Genomic DNA, 19,209 nt, shown 5'->3' with positions numbered 1-19,209 from the left:
TGAATCCAAGGGATCGCTTCCTCCCATATCAGTGTGCCTACTTTCTAAATCCACTGGGGAGGCTCTTCTCCATTTGAGGCATGGCTGGGGAAGGGACTGTAGCTCAGTGGTAGAGCACATGTTTTGCAGGTAGAAGGTCACAGCTTTTAAAACTCAGCTAAAAACTTTTCTTTTCCCTATAGCTTTTAAATATTGAGTTTGTTCTGACTCTATACTGTTAGCTTCACCCTTCCCGGTGCCTGTTTACACTTCCCTGTGCCTGTTTGCATTCTCTTTCCCTCCTTATTGTTTACTACAACTTTATTAGATTGTAAGCCTATGCGGCAGGGTCTTGCTATTTACTGTGTAATCTGTACAGCACCATGTACATTGATGGTGCTATATAAATAAATAAATAAATAAATAAATAATAATAATAATAATAATAATAATAATAATAATAATCCCTAGTATCTCCAGGTAGGGTTAGGAAAAACTCCTGCCTGAAGACCTGCTACCGATCTACACCAAGCAGGATAAAACGCTTTTAAAACGGTATGAAAACGGTTTATGTAATGTGTCCTGGACCTGAACAGTTCTCATAACCCTTATAAACCGTTATAAGCAGTAGTGTAGATCCTGCCCTGGAGAGCTGTTGCCAGTCAGTGTTGACAATACTGGGTTAGATGGACTAATGGTCTAGTGTAATGCAGTTTTTCTGTTTGGGATGCAAGAAAGGGTCTTGTTTGTAGCAGTGCCTGGATTACAGAGCAACTTATCATATGATATCCATCTGGCACCCTCTCTCACTGTTTTCCATCAGCGGGTCAAAACTGTTGTTGTGTTGTTGTTGCTGTTGTTGTTGTTGTTGTTGTTATTATTATTATTATTATTACTATTACTATTATTATTATTATTTTAATTATTATTCTGGCAGGTATTCGACCCGCCAAGTCCATGAAGATGAGCCCTCATTTTTTTTTAGCTTGCACTTGTCTTTATTTTATGGGATTATATTGTTGTTTGAATTTATTGGTTTTACTTCTTATAAGCCACCCTGAAGGGAGAAACATACATTCTCTTAATAAATAAGGAATAAATGAACAGCCCCTTTCATTCAGGGTGTGCAAATGGGTGCTCTGCTACCATATCAGCAAGAGAGTACACTCCCCACCGCCGAGGATAAGGGGATCCCTCCAGTTATTATTATTCTGGCATTCCAATAGCCCTAGGTCCCCGATCCGCATGTCCATCAGTTTCCAGGGAACAAGAGTGGGAGGACTCTACTGAATCCATGTCCTGTGTGTGGGCTTCCCTTTGGCATCTGGTTGGCCATTGTGGGAGCAGAATGCTGGACTTTTGTCTGCCAGTATGGCTCTTCTTACATTCTTATGAAAATACCCAGTTCTGGAAGTGCTCTAGATTCATTTAAAGTGCCAGTATAATTAACATTAGAGCAGCCAATTAACCACTAGACAGACAGGAACCTCATAGCAGTAAGCTGGTGATGATTAACCCTGCCTAATTTTCTGTAGAAGAACATCGTACCTCCTCCATCATGGTCACACTACACTCTTATATGATCACTGAGACCTCTGTGGTCCTTTGACCAACAATATTTTCTTATTTGATCCTGATTTCACCTCCTTGTACCAATGCAAAGCAGCTTTAATTAACAATTACAATTTCACTTTTTACTGTACCCAGTGGCTACACACAGAACAGTACAATAGGGAATCTGGCCAGCATATTAAAAATACGTTTATTTCAGCAGTTGATTGATGTCTAGACATTATTTGAATGTGCATGGCAATAACCTTGGACATGGGTGCACCAGTGGTGCTAACAGGGATATTTAATCATCTCCTAGGAAAATGTTATAATAATGCTTGAAGGTTACAGTAAACTCAGTGCTCATAAAAACTGAGCAAATAGTCACATAGAAATTCTTTTTTTAAATTGATTAATTTGGTATGAATACAGCAGCTTCCAAACAGGGGCCAAATAACATTCACAGCTAATTCTATGCATTTTTTAGTAGCAGTAATTCCCACTGTGTCAAATGGGGCTTATTCTTTGTTAGGTGATCATAGGATTGAAGCCTTCTTACATTGTTGCCTTAGTATTTATTTATTTGATTTAGATTCTGCTTTTTTACTAAGAAAAATGGCACTTACAATCATAAATAAAAGTTGATTCAAACAATAATAAAATAAATGCATTAAAACACAAAATAACGGAATAAAAACTTTAATAACAGTAGGGTGACCATATGGAAAAGAGGACAGGGCTCCTGTATCTTTGTATAGAAAATGGGAATTTCAGCAGGTGTCATTTGTATGCATGCAGCAATTGGTGAAATTCCCTCTTCATCACAACAGTTAAAGCTGCAGATCCCTGCCCTCTTTTGTATCTGGTCAAGAAGGCAGGACTTCTGCAGCTTTAACTGTTGTGATGAAGAGGGAATTTCACCAGGTGCTGCATGCATACAAATGAAATCTTCTGAAATTCCCTTTTCTATACAACTGGTAAAGATACAGGAGCCCTGTCCTCCTTTCCATATGGTCACCCTAAATAACAGAATAAAAACTGCATCCCACCCAACAGACCCACTTACATGCCAAAGTCTTCCTTGAATAAAGATCTTAATACCTGGGCAGATTTGTATAGGAGAAGGTGGTCTTTCAGGTAGTCTAAGAGGGCTTTATAAATCATAACCTGCAGTTTGAATTCTGTCCAGAAACAGAACAGTAGCCAGTGAAGCTGTTGTAACAAGGGAGTCACATGGTCCCTGTAACCAGCCCTGGACAACAGTCTGGCTGCAGCATTCTGGACCACCTGAAATTTCTGAACAGCAGTCACACAGGATGTAACTAAGGCATGTGTAACCATAGCCACATCAAACATCTCTAGGGCTTTATGATTTAAACGCAAGAAGAATTAAGTCTAGAAATGAGCCAGCATCCTGCCAGTATACAGTTTTCCGGGAAAAACAACAGAATTATTGAGTTAAGTACCTGGTTTTCTGACAGCATACAGCGGCTTTTCATCACCAGCTTTTGTTTTGGTCACCTTTTGCTGAAAAACTACAACAAAAAGCAAATTAGGAAGCTAGAAATAGCACTAGAACAACTAGAAAAGCCGATTATCTTTCAGAACCCCAGTGCAAGAGTATGTGAGGCCCTTGAAAACAGAGTGCAAGGAGAAAGATCTCTCAGAGGGCAAACTGGAATGCTTTTGGAATACCACGGTCCCCAGGGCCACATTCTCCTGCCACTCTCCTGAGAATTCTAAGATCATCCTCAAAGTGCCTTCCTCAAGTTCCCTCACCTTCTGAAATGAGAAGGATATGGCTTTCTCGGTGGTGGCCCTTCCAGCTCTGGAATGATTTTATTGTTGCCTGTTAACTCAGTGGGGAATAGAAAGGGCAATGCAATGTGAAACAGGAGCTAGAGTGCCACCACAGGAAGATACACACAAGGCAGAACTGTCTTCTAGTCCTCTAGTTGGCCATATGTCCTCTTTTAGAAGAGCTGCCAGAGGACTGTTGTTCTATTTTCATGATATCTTCCATTTGAAGTGTCCAACCCAACTCTGGCATAATGGGAAAGAACCATCAGAAGGAAGAGCTAAAGGGCCTTGAAGTTGCCCATCAACAGCAGACAGAGCAAGGCACACAGGTTGCCTGGTCACAGTCTCCCACACTATGGTGAGATGTACTACATGTCTATTTAAGTTATAATAACTATTTCTAAATTTGCATCTCTATCTATAAATTAGCATATGGGAAATTTATGCAAATAAGACATCTTCTTTTTTGGTGATGCATGTCCTCCTTTTTGGCAGTTCACAAATACATAAGAACATAAGAAGAGCCATGCTGGATCAGAGCAAGGGTGCACGGTAATGAAGACTGATGGCGGTAATAATTCTAGGTGGGAAAAGCTGTCCCTCCTTTCTCCAGAAAGCAACACCGTAAGGGTCAACCTAGAAATTATGTTAAATTCTTTTGATCCATTTTTTGGCAGGAAGGTGGGATATCCACCCACCCATCCACTCCTGAGCGAGCATCCCCCCTACCATATACCCAAATGGGCCCAGCTTTTTCCCTTCCACTGATACAGCCTTGTCTTGTTTGGTTCTGCATTGTGACAAGCCACAGTAGGGGGAAAAAGCCTAGTTTTGCCACTAGCTGTGAGTGTGAAAAGGCCAGAAGCAGAAGGCCTGGTGAGATCCAGAGGAGCCAGATAGGAATCAGAAGGGCCAGAGCAGGGTGTGTGGTCAACGTCAGGCTGGTCAAGGCACTCTTCATAGGTTGCTTAAACTCTCAAGCTGCCTTGGCATCAAGAGTTTCATCAGGCCTGGGGTGTGCTGATTCTGTCATTGATAGTATGAGAGTTGGTCTCGGTGGGTGGGACAGCTGGCTCCTCCTTCCAAGCTGGAACTGCAGCGCTTGAGCTATAAGACTAGCCCGTCTGTCTTTCTGAAGAACTAACAAATGGACTTGGCTTGGCATAAGTTTGAATAGCCCTTAGTTGGATACAACCAAGTCGCCAAGCAAACTTACACACAGCTGTCACGGTTGGGCACATCGTGCCTGCCCCGTCTGAGTAACGCCATGCCCACTGGCACCCCTACACACGGCCCCTATTATGGTGCACTGCTGTAGCCCCTTGAGGGAGATGTCTCACTTCCCCAAGGGGGTGGCGGCTGCCCCACCACAAACTGCATGGACTGACTTCACACTATGTGGACTGTAATGCTATGTGCTCTTTAGGGAAGTCTGCCCCTAGCATGGATACATTTCAATTGATTAAAATTAATCAATGTGTTTTTACAAACAAACCCGAGATGCACTCCTCTAGAATCTCCTTGGTATACATGCCAAGTTTCAGGTGTCTAGGTTTTTATGGTTTAGGTGCTATGGTGCTGCCGGAGAGGCAGATGGACAGACACACATCGTCTTTTATTATTATAGATTGAATGCTGGTAGTGCAGGAGGTCAGGCAACTACATCTGGCTGCTGAAGACCCCAGTTTAAGACCAAAGTGGCACCTTACAGTGCTTTCCTGTGCACTGCTGACACAAGAATTTTGTTCTGAGAGAAAGATGATTTCTGCTAACATGGGCCCTTTCTACACCTAAGGGTTATCCCAGGAAAATGGAGGGATCGTTCCTGCCTGCTCTCGGGATCCCCTGTGCATCATTTGGATGCACAGTTATGATCCAGGGACAATCCTGGGGGAAAACGCAGGTGTAGAAACAGCCATGGAATCCTCTACCAGTGCTGGGGTTTTGAGACCAAGGCCAGATCTACACCAAGCAGGATATGACACTGAAAACTTTTTGAAAACTGTATATGGAGTGTGTCCTGGGCCCCAACCGTTGTCACTACTGTTATAAACCTATTTAAAGCAGTAGTGTAGATCCTGCCCAGTTCTACACTGCCCAATGGGTGGAAGTCATGGCCAGGATCACTCTTAACCACTAAGGATGAGAGAATTAATAGTGTGGCCTCTACTAACAAATCACCAGAAGGGGAAATAAATTGGGTTGAGGGCAGGGATGCATTCAACAATGTCTCTGATTAGGAAATACTTTAATTGATAGGCTTGGGGAGTTCTACCAAGGTTTTGCAATGCTGAAGCAATAAAAAATAAATTAAAAAAATTGGAATTGCTTCTCCAGTTGTTCAAAGTCAAATTGTTAGAACCACTTTACATTCAGCATCTTGTTGAAAATGATTTCAGCTGGCAACAAACACCCTGAGTGGGCGAGGTAAGAGGAAATAAATTATTCACTTTTTGGAACTGAATTAGGAAGGCGCGTAACGAAATTGCAATACGGCAGGCACAAGGGCAGATCGGGATTTCAGGAAAACTAATGAACAAACATTTTGCAGTTTATATGACAGTTAATATGCCAAGAAATTCACACAGCCAAAGTAGAACAATGCACCACAGTGCATGAATCTGACTGCATTAAAGCCACCCTGGAGAGATACTATGCAATCCATTAGAGCTAATGTAACATACATTGGCCTCAATCTCCCAAGCATTTTGAGTTTCCTCCTCAAATTTCTCAAACCACATTGATGCTGCTTTCCCTTGGTTTGGCCCCTGCTGCCCCCCTGCTTCCTACCCCCCCCCCCCAATTCAACTGAGGGGGTCTGAGCACGGAAGCTGCACACACAGGACTTATTGAATCTGGAACCTCAGGAGTAAATCAGATGCACAATGTCCATTGCTTTTAATGGACATTTATGTCTTTACAGGTGCCTGTGGATGTACAACCAGAAATACAATGGTGTAGATAGGGATGCACAAATATCCTGATGTTTGAACTGAAAAAGGTTGAGTTTTGTGAGCGCCCAGTCTGAGCACCCTCCAAAGGCTTTTGAAATGCTCTTCTCTGCCACCCCTTTCCTTGCCCGAACATCTTTCTTGGAGCCGGGGAAAGACAGTGGTGGAAAAGACTGCAGGCCCTCCCAGGGTCCTGGCAGAGTGCATTTCTATGCCAGGGATGGCACCTATGAATCTCATCGCCCTTGTGTGGAAATGTCATCAGTAGTGTCACTTTCCCACTAAAAATGATGGGACTTGTAGTCCCAGCCGCACCTAGGGCAACCACTTATGAACTGCTGAAGAAAAGAAAATGCATCACCGAAAAAGAGGGCAAAAGGGGGCAGTGATTTGCACAACATTAGCGTATCTTAGGTTATATGCATGGATGCATACCTAAAAGATGGCTTTATACATGGACTTCACCAGATGGTCAATACTGAAATCAGATTGACTACATCCTTTGCAGCCAAAGGTGGTGGACATCTATACAGTCAGTAAAAACAAGACCTGGAGCTGACTGTAGTTCAGAACATGAACTTCTTATTGCACAATTTAGAATCAAACTAAAGAGAATAGGGAAGACCCACAGATCAGTTAGATATGAGCTCACTAATATTCCTAATGAATATGCAGTGGAGGTGAAGAATAGATTTGAGGGACTAGAGTTAGTAGATAGGGTCCCGGAAGAACTATGGACAGAAGTTCGCAACATTGTCCAGGAGGCGCCAACAAAAAACGTCCTAAAGAAAAAGAAAACCAAGAAGGCAAGATGGCTGTCTGCTGAGACACTGGAAGTAGCCCAAGAAAGAAGGAAAGCAAAAGGCAACAGTGATAGGGGGAGATAAGCCCAATTAAATGCAACATTCCAGAGGCTAGCCAGAAGAGATAAGGAATTATTTTCAAACAAGCAATGCGTGGAAGTGGAAGAAGACAATAGAATAGGAAGGACAAGAGACCTCTTTCAGAAAATTAGAAACATCGGAGGTAAATTCCAGGCAAAAATGGGTATGATCAAAAACAAAGATGGCAAGGACCTAACAGAAACAGAAAAGATCAAGAAAAGGTGGCAGGAATATACGGAAGACCTGTATAGGAAGGATAATAATATCGGGGATAGCTCATATGGTGTGGTCAGTGAATTAGAGCCAGACATCCTGAAGAGTGAGGTTGAATGGGCCTTAAGAAGCATTGCTAATAACAAGGCAGCAGGAGAGGACGGTATCCCAGCCAAACTGTTTAAAATCTTGCAAGATGATGCTGTCAAGGTGATGCATGGCATATGCCAGCAAATTTGGAAAACACAAGAATGGTTATCAGGTTGGAAAAAATCAACTTATATCCCCATACCAAAAAAGGGAAACACTAAAGAATGTTCAAACTATCGGACAGTAGCACTTATTTCACATGCCAGTAAAGTAATGCTTCAGATCCTGCAAGGTAGACCAGCAATTCATGGAGCGAGAATTGCCAGATGTACAAGCTGGGTTTAGAAAAGGCAGAGGAACTAGAGACCAAATTGCCAATATCTGCTGGATAATGGAGAAAGCCAGGGAATTCCAGAAAAACATCTATTTCTGTTTTATTGACTATTCTAAAGCCTTTGACTGTGTGGATCATAACAAACTGTGGCAAGTTCTTGGTGGTATGGGGATACCAAGTCATCTTGTATGCCTCCTGAGGAATCTGTGTAATGACCAAGTAGCAATGGTAAGAACAGACCACGGAACAACGGACTGGTTTAAGATTGGGAAAGGAGTACGGCAGGGTTGTATACTCTCACCCTACCTATTCAACTTGTATGCAGAACACATCATGTGATGTGCTGGGCTTGATGAATCCAAAGCTGGAGTTAAAATCGCAGGAAGAAACATTAACAATCTCAGATATGCACATGATACTACTTTGATGGCTGAAAGCGAGGAGGAACTGAGGAGCCTTATGATGAAGGTGAAAGAAGAAAGTGCAAAAGCTGAGTTGCAGTTAAACCTCAAAAACCCCAAGATTATGGCAACCAGCTTGATTGATAACTGGCAAATAGAGGGAGAAAATGTGGCGGCAGTGACAGACTTTGTATTTCTGGGTGCAAAGATTACTGCAGATGCTGACTGCAGCCAGGAAATCAGAAGATGCTTACTTCTTGCGAGGAGAGCAATGACAAATCTTGATAAAATAGTTAAGAGCAGAGACATCACACTGACAACAAAGGTCCGCATAGTTAAAGCAATGGTATTCCCCGTAGTAACCAATGGCTGCGAGAGCTGGACCATAAGGAAAGCTGAGTGAAGGAAGATAGATGCTTTTGAACTGTGGTGTTGGAGGAAAATCCTGAGAGTGCCTTGGACTGCAAGAAGATCAAACCAGTCCATACTCCAGGAAACAAAGCCAGACTGCTCACTTGAGGGAATGGTATTAAAGGCAAAACTGAAGTACTTTGGCCACATAATGAGAAGACAGGATACCCTGGAGAAGATGCTGATGCTAGGGAAAGTGGAAGGCAAAAGGAAGAGGGGCCGACAGATGGATGGATGATATTCTGGAGGTGATGGGCTCGACCTTGGGGGAGCTAAGGGTGGCGACGGCCGACAAAGTTCTGGCGTGGGCTGGTCCATGAAGTCACGAAGAGTCGGAAGTGACTGACTGAATGAACAACAAATGATGCTGATGCTGTAGTTCTATTTAAAGTCGATCTCACAGTGATGCAGAAGACAGTGACCAGGTGATCTCTATGATGCCTATGGAGCCTGCTGTTGTCCAGGTACTAACTGTAGATAGGCAACGTTTGCTTTGGTCTTTATCTTTAATTGGGAATTGGCAGAAGAGCCCTTTATATAGAACTTGTTCCCTTGGCAGCTCTTTAGATATAGGACAGTCCTTTTTAAAAGAGGGCACCTGGACCCCTGTCAAAGATGCTTATGGCTGCTGCTTTTCTTCTGTCTTCCCTCAGGGCAGGGCTCATGGAGCAGAGGAGGTTGTGACCAGTGCTTGCAGGTCTGAGGAAAGCAGGACATCTGAGTACAACACCCTACATCAGTGAGCAGCCTACATCTACAAGAAAGCAGTTAAACAGGGCTGTGCATTATTTTAGTGCTCCTCATTTGCAGGTAGGGATGTTTTGGGCACCTGGCTGAGTCTGTGAGTCCGATGGACTCCCCCACGTCCACCTCCCCAGACCCTGTTGGGCACCCATGGTGGACTCGTGGACCCATGCTCCGAGCACCCATGAGGCCTGACAAATGCTTGGCAGCCATCTTGAAATTACATATTTTCTCTTGTTGTGTAAATGGCGACTGTAAAGGCTCCATTTACCCAATGGGAGGAAATGTGCAATTTCTGGAGGCTCTGGAAATTGTGCATTTCCCCATTTATGCAATGAGGGAAATGAATACTTTCCGGAGAGTGGGCGGACAGCGGCTGAGTGCTCATCTGGCCTCGCTGAGCCTTATAGAAAGCTTGCGAAGAGCAGGGCAGGCGGCGGTGGCAAGGTGAGCATCCGATGGGTCAGATGTAGGTGAGTTTTCTCATCCCTATTTGCAGGGCTCACAGCATCAATCAATGTAGCCCCATCCTGTGTATTTTGGTGTATGAGATCTGTGTTCCTTGGTGAATGCCGTTCTGTGCCATTCCAGCAGGCTATAGCAGAGGGAGATGACAGCAAAAGTGAAGCCATTCCTCCAGCTCTGCTGAAAAACTACCCCTCTTCCCTCCTCATCCTTTTTTCCTTGTGTGTCATGTCTTTTTAAATTGCATGCCTGCAGGGAAATACCAGGAGAATGCTGCTTTGTTTAAATGATTGTTTGCAAGCTGCCTATTTGGCTGAGAAGTAGAATAAAAATAAATCATAGAATCATAGAATAGTAGAGTTGGAAGGGGCCTATAAGGCAATCGAGTCCAACCCCCTGCTCAGTGCAGGAATCTACCCAACCCCCTGATCAATGCAAATCTATCCCTGGCAGTGTGCTGGGATTGGCTGCAGGTTTAGTCAGAATCCTTTCCTGCATTATCACTGTGGTGGGGGAAGAGAGAGCTGAAGTGGAGACTGTCATCCCAGGTTTTCCATTGTCCTCTTTGCAATTTGGGAGGGGCTGTAGCTCAGTGGTAGAGCTGTATTATATCAAATCAGACCATTGGTCCATCTTGGATCATTGGTCCATGGGAGAGGCTGTGGCTCAGTAGGACAGAGCACCTGCTTTGCATGCAGCGGGTCCCAGGTTTGAAACCCAGCTTCTCCAAGTAGGGATAGACAAAATCCCGCCTGAAACCCTGGAGAGCCCTTGCCAGTCAGTGTTGACAATACTGAGCTAGTTGGTCCAGTGATCTGTCTCAGTATAAGGCAGCTTCCTATTTTTCTAAATGTAATGTCAGGTGATCATCAAGAGTGGGAATGATCCCCTAAACAAGTCCTCCTGGAACCATTTCGGTGCGCTGTACATCAATACGTGAGGCACCTGCTTCCCTAATGGAGGAGCGATGATCATGTATTGGTTCTTTACAGAAAACGTTAATAATAGCCTTTAGAATGACATCTTGAAAAAGAACATTGATGATGATTTTAGTAGATGATATAGAGAAACCAAAGCAAGGAAGAGCCATTGAGGCGACATTCAGAAGCGTTGACTTTGGTGAATTCCATTCATTCTCTCTGATCTTAGTTTCTCGGCTTTAACCGCCTAACGTAGGATGTTGAGGCAGCAAAAGGCTGATTTGCTCCATTGGAAGCACCACCTGTTATGACAAAAGCCCTCAAATATCACTGATGACATTATATGAGTTCTTGTTGACTCGAAAGAAATGCTTGCTGTGAATGAAACAGCATTGCGGGGAGGGGGATTGTGCTGGGACTGAGAATGTGCCTGTTATCAGGCAAGCCAAATCAAACTGCAGTTCCTACAAGAACTTGGACTAGTGCAGTTTTCCCCGGCCTGGCGCCTTCCAGATGTATTGGACTGCAACCCCCATCATTCCCAGGGGGTTGGGAATGATGGGGGTTGCAGTTCAACACATCTGGAGGGTGCCAGGTCAGAGAACTGTTTAATGTTAAGAGATACGGCTCCAAAAGTCATCCATGATTAAAGACATTTTAATCATGTGTGGTATGTTTTTAATCACTTTTTAATATATATTTTATATCATGTTTTTATACTGTTTGTTTTATACTTTGAATGGTTTTAGTTTTTGTGAACTGCCCAGGGAGCTTCGGCTATTGGGTGGTATAAAAATGCAAATAATAATAATAATAATAATAATAATAATAATAATAATAATAATACTACATCCCAAGAAATAAAGCTGAAAATCAAATTAACTGGCCTGTGACTTGGGGGCTGCCTACAGTATATGCTCTGGAAGCCCCAAGGTGGCTGTGCGGTGGCGCTGTGTCAATTATACAATGCAGCAGCCACTTTGAAGCCACCGCAGGGATTTCCAGAGAAGCTCTGCATTTTAAAAGTCAGGGACTTACCCCGACTTTCCAGGATGGAGTGAGGCTAACACGGCCCTTCCACCATCTAACCTTGCTCCATCCTTTATGCGGAGGCATTCCTGGGTGGAAGGCAACCCCTGATTGGTTGCCGACTGCCTGGGCAGAGGACAGGGGGCGGGCTGGTGGGCTGAATGGCTGACAGTGAGCCGAATGGCTGCTGGAACGCCCCATGCTGCCTTCGGCATGGGGATTAGACACCTCACAGCAGCAAAAGTGTGGGGGTTTGGTAAGAACCGGCAGCAACCTTGGAGACTGGGAATAATCAAGGCAGCCCTTTGGAGACTGGGAATAATTGTTCAAACAAGAGTTCTTCATTTCCACTGCTTATTTCAACATTGCAGAAATGTGAGTCACTGGGTTCCATCTAATAGGAAGCCCTTCTTGCCCAATGTAGACCACACCCCACATTTACTTATCTCATCCCTTCATGCATTTTCCTTCCCCCGTCTGTCTAGAAATCTTCTCCTTTCATGATTCCCATTTCTTACCCCACGAGGTGATATCACCCCTTTCTCCTACTTTTATAATATCAGTGCAGTTACAAACTGTCTAGAATGTCATCACATGGGGGAAAATGATGTTTCCTTACTGTCGCTTCTCTGCCCGCGTGTTTGTCCCTCATTACTAACTCTTTTAAAAGAGGAGGTAAGCAACGTGCACGTGGCCCATTCAGTGGGCCGTTTTGATCGTGCCGCTTCTCCTGCACACAGTAGGGGATAGCGGCAAATTCCATCTCAAAAAATAAATTGGATTTACTGGGGAGTTTTGTTGTTGCGTGAAGAAGGCTAGAAGAGGCGGGAGGCATGCAGGTGGCAGATGATGTTGTGAAAGGGACCTGTGAACATCTGCGAGTGCTCAGTAATGAGTGTGATGAAGCTCACAATAAGTGTGCAAATTCCTTTGATTGATTGATTTTTGCAAAAGCAGATGTGTTTACATGTGGGTGTGCGTGTGCCTTTACTTCTTGAATGATTCCCTAATGCAAGCCCCCTCTAGGGCTGTGTCTACACGGTCACAGCTGAGTCCCTGTGCATCTAAATGATGCACAGGGACTCCCGGGGCAGGGGGGGGGGGACGACAGGCAGGGTTTTTCCCAGGGATAGCCCCCCCCTGGGAAAACCTGATTCTTGGGTTGTAGAAGGGGTCAGTAGAGGGAAGGAGCTGGGCCAGGAGGAATGCAGGGAAATTGTGGGGGTAGGGGTGGGGTCGGGCCTTTTTTTTTTACTTTATTATTCACTGGAGTGCAAGTGCACTCCAGCTCCTCCTCTTCTTCTTTTTCAAAATGGCAGCCGTGACGATCGTTTGGACACAGAATGATGATCCCGGAAGCAGGTACATCCAGGATCGTCTCTCCTGCGTCCCTCTACACCTTTAGAAAGGGCCTAGGAGTTGCTATTAGCCATGGAGGCATCCAAAATGGGTCTCCCTTCTCCCCATCAGATAATGGCCCCAAGGTGATGGGGTGTTGTAATTTGTAGGGGGAAAAACACAGCGGAGGGGAAAGGGATTGAATCTCTAAACCTATGGCAGTTTTTGCCAACAACAACCACATAGCAAAATAGATGTTGGGAGGTGAATCGGTGCATCTCTGGTGCCCCATCTAGTTTGGCTATAAAGCTGCAATTCTGTGCAACTCTGACTTGGGCATAAGCTCTGTTTAGTGGGGACTCACTTCAGAGTAAATAATAGGGGTGTGATCCGCTCCGATTAGGAGCGTAGAAGCAGTAGCGGATTGGCCTGCTCCGCCTTACCCAGAGGCGGAGTAGGAGCGGACCGCGGACCCCCTAGAAGCAAGGCGAAGAGAAGCGCCCATTTTTCGGAGCTCCTAGTTCAGGCGGAGCGCTCCGGTCGCCATCTTGAAAACATTTCGCCATAGGATTGCATTGCATTGCGGCAAATAATCGCGCATAACTAGGTTGTTTTTGAAGCTATCGTTCTAGAAATTCTTGTGCTCAGAGAGTCGTGGATGGGGGTCATTTTGAGACCACTCTCACCTCTCTGCGTTGTCTGGGTCGCGTGCTATATTTTTGTGAAAATCGGGTCAACCGCGCGGCTCAAACGGCGTTTTTGGCTTTTCGCCCATAGGATTGCATTGAGGGAAAGAATCGGGGATAACTGGGGGGGGTTTAAGCTATCATTCTGAAAATTCTTGTGCATAGAGAGTCGTGGATGGGGGTCATTTTGAGACTACTCTCAACTTTCTGCGTCGTACGGGTCGCGCGCTAGAAGTTTTTAAAAAATCGGCGGGAAAAATACCTTTTTCAAAGGGCTGAGGGGCAGAGTCAGCTCCCGGTCATGATGATCCCAAAGTTGGAGGAGGGCATAGGCAAAACAGGTAACTTGGGATTCTGGGAAACTTCTCTTTCTTCATCTGAACGGGCTTTTCCCCGTGTTTTTTAACACAGTAGCCTCACCAAATGCACAAACACAACCTGAAATCATATACTAAGCCAAGAATAAGAGATAGAAACACAGCACTGCTCCCCACCCTAACCTTGGTGAACAACTGAATCGATGTGGTGCAAGGGGATGAGCTCCCCTAGGGCATCTCATCGTGGACGTGCCCCCACTCTCTCCTGCACTGGAAGGCCATTAGAGCCTTCCAAAGAGAGTAAAACGGTGGAGCAATGCCTGTTATGAGTTGAAGTGAGCGTTTTACTTCTTCTCAGAGCTGTTGGTGGCTGTCTTGAACTGGCAGCTACTTCCCCCTCCCCCGGGCACGTCCCCCTATTGCTGGTAAAAGACAGATATAGCCTTTTTAAAAAAATTCTTCTTGCTGTTTATTGAGCAACACTGCTGCTTTTAATTCCACCCCTCCTTTGTTTATTTATTGATTTATTCCATTTTATATGCATTACTGGCTTATCCTTGGCTCACTTCCTTATGCCCCCAGAAATGCCAGCTGCATGCCTGCCTGCCTTCCCTCCCTCCTCCCCTGCCCACCTCGCAGGGATGTTGTGTGTGGGGTGCCCGATTTTCAAAAATTCGCCAAAAATCAGGGGATGATGGGATTGCTTTGAAACTTGGCGTGCGTGTGTATATCCCCATGAGGTGTCATGGTGCCAAACATGAGGTTTCTAACTTGAACAGAAAAAAAGTTGTATAATTTTTTAGCTTTCAATGCAAGCCTATGGGGGGGGAGCTCCAGATCCGGAGCTCCGAGCGGAGCGGAGCGGAAGTGGGCGGAGCGGGGGCGGGGCGGAGCGGCCCGATCCGGAAAATGGCGGATCTGCAAGTGAAGCGGAGCGGGGGGTCCGTGCACACCCCTAGTAAATAAGCACATTCCATTGGAAGCAATGGCACTGAGTTACAAGTAATATTGCCTGATGGAAAGTGGGGGTAAATCAGACAGAAGGACAAATGCCCCCACCACAACTGGCAGGTTTCCTCACTGGCAACTGTAGACAGGGATGCAGATGAGTCACCAAGCACAGAGGCTGAAGTCATCCCCCTCAGGCCTGAGGCAATTCTCTAAGGTCAAAGCTGAGCGACATGACGGATCACTGTAAGCACAACTGCACCTGTGTGTGGTTAAACTGTGCTAACTTCAGTCTCCCGGGCTGATGATCGTGTGCCAGTAATGAGCGCAAGCCTTTCACGATGTGCGAAGAAACAAAATGCTCTCATGCATTTATTTAACAGTTATTTCTGACATGGTGTAATTGGAGGCATATTGGAATAAACTGGTGAAGAATATTAAAAACTCAAGGAATGGGAAGGGAGCACTCTGACAGTGAACGCCATCTGGGTGCGGAATCATCTGGCACTGCTGTGCGGATTCACCTTGACAAAATAGCTTTATATTGCAAAATAGTTATCTGGCATCAATTGCACAAGGATTGGCAGGTGCCGGGGGGCGGGGGGGAGGAGGAGGAGTGTCAATCAACTATTTTACTAAGGGGACAGCACATTTTGCAATGGATTCCAGATAGCACGCAAAATGGAAATGGCATTCGAAGAACCTCCCTTTGCAAAATGAGAAGATGTGTGAATCTATTGTGATTCCTGAACCGAGGCATTCAGTCAACCATGGTCATGGTTCTTTGCAAGGCAATTTTTCATAAATGATAACCAAGGGATAATCATTCCCTTCCTTCCCTCAGTTTCACAGTTGTCTCCTTGCTACATGAGGATCTGCTTAAATGCCCGATGTTTCCACTACAAGCAAGCTTTTCTTCCAAGGCTTCTGGGCGGCTCATGGGCGGCTCATGGGCAGGCCCACAAGCCTCAAGTAAGTCCTGCTCACCCACCTCTCAACTGCTGCTCCTTGCCTGCATGCCCATGGTAAGCCCCATGGGCAGGAACTGAATCCAAAGTGAGTTGGCCCAGGCCTGAGGTGCTCCAAGTCGAATTGAGGCTGATATGGAAGCTCTGAATCGGCCTCTGAGTTGACTTGGGGGCGAGGGTGAGGCTGTGCATAGCCCTTAGTTTAAGTCAGCTGGCAATTTCCAATGTATAATCCTTCGCATTGTCTGGATGATGTTTGCAGGATATCCTGACAGTTAAAACGGCCTTAAACAGATGTAATTACCCTTAGACGTGCTTATGGGACCTTCTTTATACATAAAAAAAAAAAAGAAAAACAAGAAGCATGATTCAACTCTCTTGCTTTCCCTCTATTTTGATGATATCTCTGTTCTAGAATGCTCAAAGGTAGGATTGCCACTGGAGCCCATAAACGCCTGGATTCTTTCTACCACTGATTACTCTGATTTGTGGGTGGACTCCTGGTGGGAACTTAATGGCACCTGTAGCTAGTCAGAAGCGGTTTCCAAAATACTCTGGCTGAATTCGCAGATAATGCTCACCCACCATGGGTTGCATTTGGGAGTGACCCACATGGGGCTAGCATGTCATGTGATGGGCATTGGTAAATTAGGAACCCTGGGTACTCACCATCTGCAGTGGGGATAAGGGAACCTGATGTGAGACACTGCTGTTGCGCTCATGTCTTGCTTGGGGTTTTTCCATGTGAACAGATTGCTGGACTTGATGGACCCTTGGTCTGATCCAGCATGTCTCTTATGTTCTTATGGAGTTCTATCTCACTACTGCTCCAGGTTGGGTTCCTCAGTCATCTCTTCTCAGTAAGTAGCTATGCAAACTCATTTCCATTCCCTCACCTCCTCTGGAACATGACCAGTAGACTGATTTTGACTACATCAATTTATTTATTTACTTCTATACTTCATTAGCTTATTCTGAACCAATACTTTGGAGGAAGTTCTATGTAAATCACCAGGTTTAATTTAATCATTTATGTATGTTATGTTTTCTTAATTAATTCACTAATAACTCTTTATCCACAATCAAAGCCATATTCTTTCAGTATTGGTATCTATTGCATTTGTCTGAGAAAGAGTTTCCCCTTCCGATTAAGGGAACCTTCTGAAGACTGAATGCCAACATGCCTTACCTTGTGCTATGAAAGGTGTATTCTCCTCTTTCATAGGGGCCAACAAAGGACGAGGGGCAGGGGCTGGGGGCCGGTTCATAATAAAGGATCGACCGCCTTTTCTTCGCTTGTTAATTGCATTAGCAAAAATCATATCATACACGCCGTCATGCAACAGAGCAGAAGTGTATGGGTCTTCCATTTCATCCTCTTTTTCTTCTTCTTCTTCTTCTTTCTGGTTTTCATTTATCTCTTTGGTTTCCTTTTGGTCTTCCAGTGTTTCCCAATCTGTAAAACACAAACAAATGATACTTTCATGATATAGACTCCAAGGTGAATGAAAAAATTGGCATAAGCCTGCTAATATAAATGTTTGTAAACAAACAAAACTCTGAAAACTGTATATCAATAAACACACACACACCATTTTAAACTTGGTGAGCCAAATCTTTTTTTATTCCCGTAAGGCCGTTATAACCTTCAGTTTCTATTAAAGACAAAATGGGTTCTAAGTAAAGATGACTGCCACCAGGAAATCCAGTTGTTTTTTTGATTCAACAGAGTTCTGTGACATGTATGACTTGATTTGTGTTTGCAAGATGGCCTGCTGGCTTTTCCCTGAGGTCTGAAAACATTTTTTGGTGCATTTTCCCCCTCAAGTTCCTCAATGTGTGCAAATTTCTGAGCAATTGGCACGAATGTGGTAGTAATGTGCACAAATTGCTTGGAAATTTGTGCAAATTGCTTGGAAATTTGTGCAAATTGTGAACCCATGAAAAAATGGCGGCAAATGACCAGCAAATCCATAAACTGCAGGCTGAGTCTGGTGCTGCAGTGGGAACCGGAATGAAGTCTGGGCAGTCAAACCTAAGCAAACTAGTTGAGGTCCAACTGAATTGTTTAATTGAATTGTGCATTTCCCATCAGCCTGCCCTCACACTGAGCTCATTCCAGTGGCCTTCTGGGTGCCCCACCATCAGGGGTGAGGTGGGTGATGACTGCTAAGAGGGCCTAGTGTCCATCCTCTGAAATGCTCTCCCTAGGGAGCATCACCTGGTACCTACTATGATATCATTTCCCCAGACTTTTAAATCTCTGACATCACAGTTTTAATGCTGCTATTATCTACTGCTTTATTTTTGCATGTTATTTGATTCTATAAAAAATCATTGTTATAACACTGGAAACTGACCTGGAAATATTTATATTATATTCAGATTTATAAATCCACAGTTTTTAGATTCTGAGAAGGGAAGCTTTGGTTACCATGGCCTACTGATGGTTACTAGGTCATGGTGTAGAGGAAAATCTGCATTTTGGCTTGCATAGTTAGGTTCTATGGAAACATGAGTTTCTCCTCTTCTAACAGTTGCCCTCCATGAGTAGATGGAACATAACATAATGAGGGAGAGGAATACGGCTGGAGTGTTTCGTCTCCTCACACATTTGCCCTATTCAGTTTTAGAATGCCTGAACAGGGCTACCATGTGGAGTGTTTCCACCAACAACTGGAGAAATATCTGGTTTACCTGGGCATTTTCCTGACCACTAGCATCGCCGGCTACTCTTGATTATTTTAGTGAGATATTTTGTTGTTTTATTTTTTAAAAAAATTGTATTTTATTATGATTTTATTTTGTGAACTGATTTTTTTAAAGAAAAGAATGAAAGGCAGTATAACTTCCCCTGAAATAATAAATAAATAAAATTTCTGAAAACTGGAATCATATTTATAAATATCTACTTAAGTAACACCACCTGCAGAAGTGTGGCACAGTCACTGAAGTTAAAAGATTTGTCTCATCCGAAGTAGGACTGGATTTTAAATGCTGAAGGGCTACTTAATGTGAGAGAGTTTCTACTCAGAAAGTGTAGTGTGGAATGTTTCTGTCAACAGCTTAAAACACATTCGTTTGCCTAGGATTTTCCCTGACCATGTTAGGGAGCAATCCGATGTCTCCTAGATAGCATTTGGGGGAGAAGGGATCTGAGCTCCAAGATCTATGTATTTC

General features: G+C 44.3%; 1 protein-coding gene across 1 annotated transcript in view; it reads right to left on the bottom strand.

Annotated features, from left to right (window-relative positions):
- BANK1 (B cell scaffold protein with ankyrin repeats 1) overlaps positions 1 to 19,209 on the bottom strand; it is a 220,885-nt gene that overhangs the window by 14,954 nt on the left and 186,722 nt on the right. Inside the window, exons 10-11 of the mRNA XM_063135924.1 lie at positions 17,219 to 17,485; positions 2,997 to 3,065 (exon numbers count right to left, since the gene is read on the bottom strand). Coding sequence (XP_062991994.1) covers positions 2,997 to 3,065; positions 17,219 to 17,485 — 336 coding nt within the window. The remainder of the gene's footprint in view (positions 1 to 2,996; positions 3,066 to 17,218; positions 17,486 to 19,209) is intronic.

The sequence above is a fragment of the Elgaria multicarinata genome, chromosome 10 (genome assembly GCF_023053635.1).
Source record: "Elgaria multicarinata webbii isolate HBS135686 ecotype San Diego chromosome 10, rElgMul1.1.pri, whole genome shotgun sequence".
NCBI lineage: Eukaryota > Metazoa > Chordata > Lepidosauria > Squamata > Anguidae > Elgaria > Elgaria multicarinata.
Note: the sequence above shows the minus strand (reverse complement) of the source record. Positions and strands in the feature narration are given on the sequence as shown.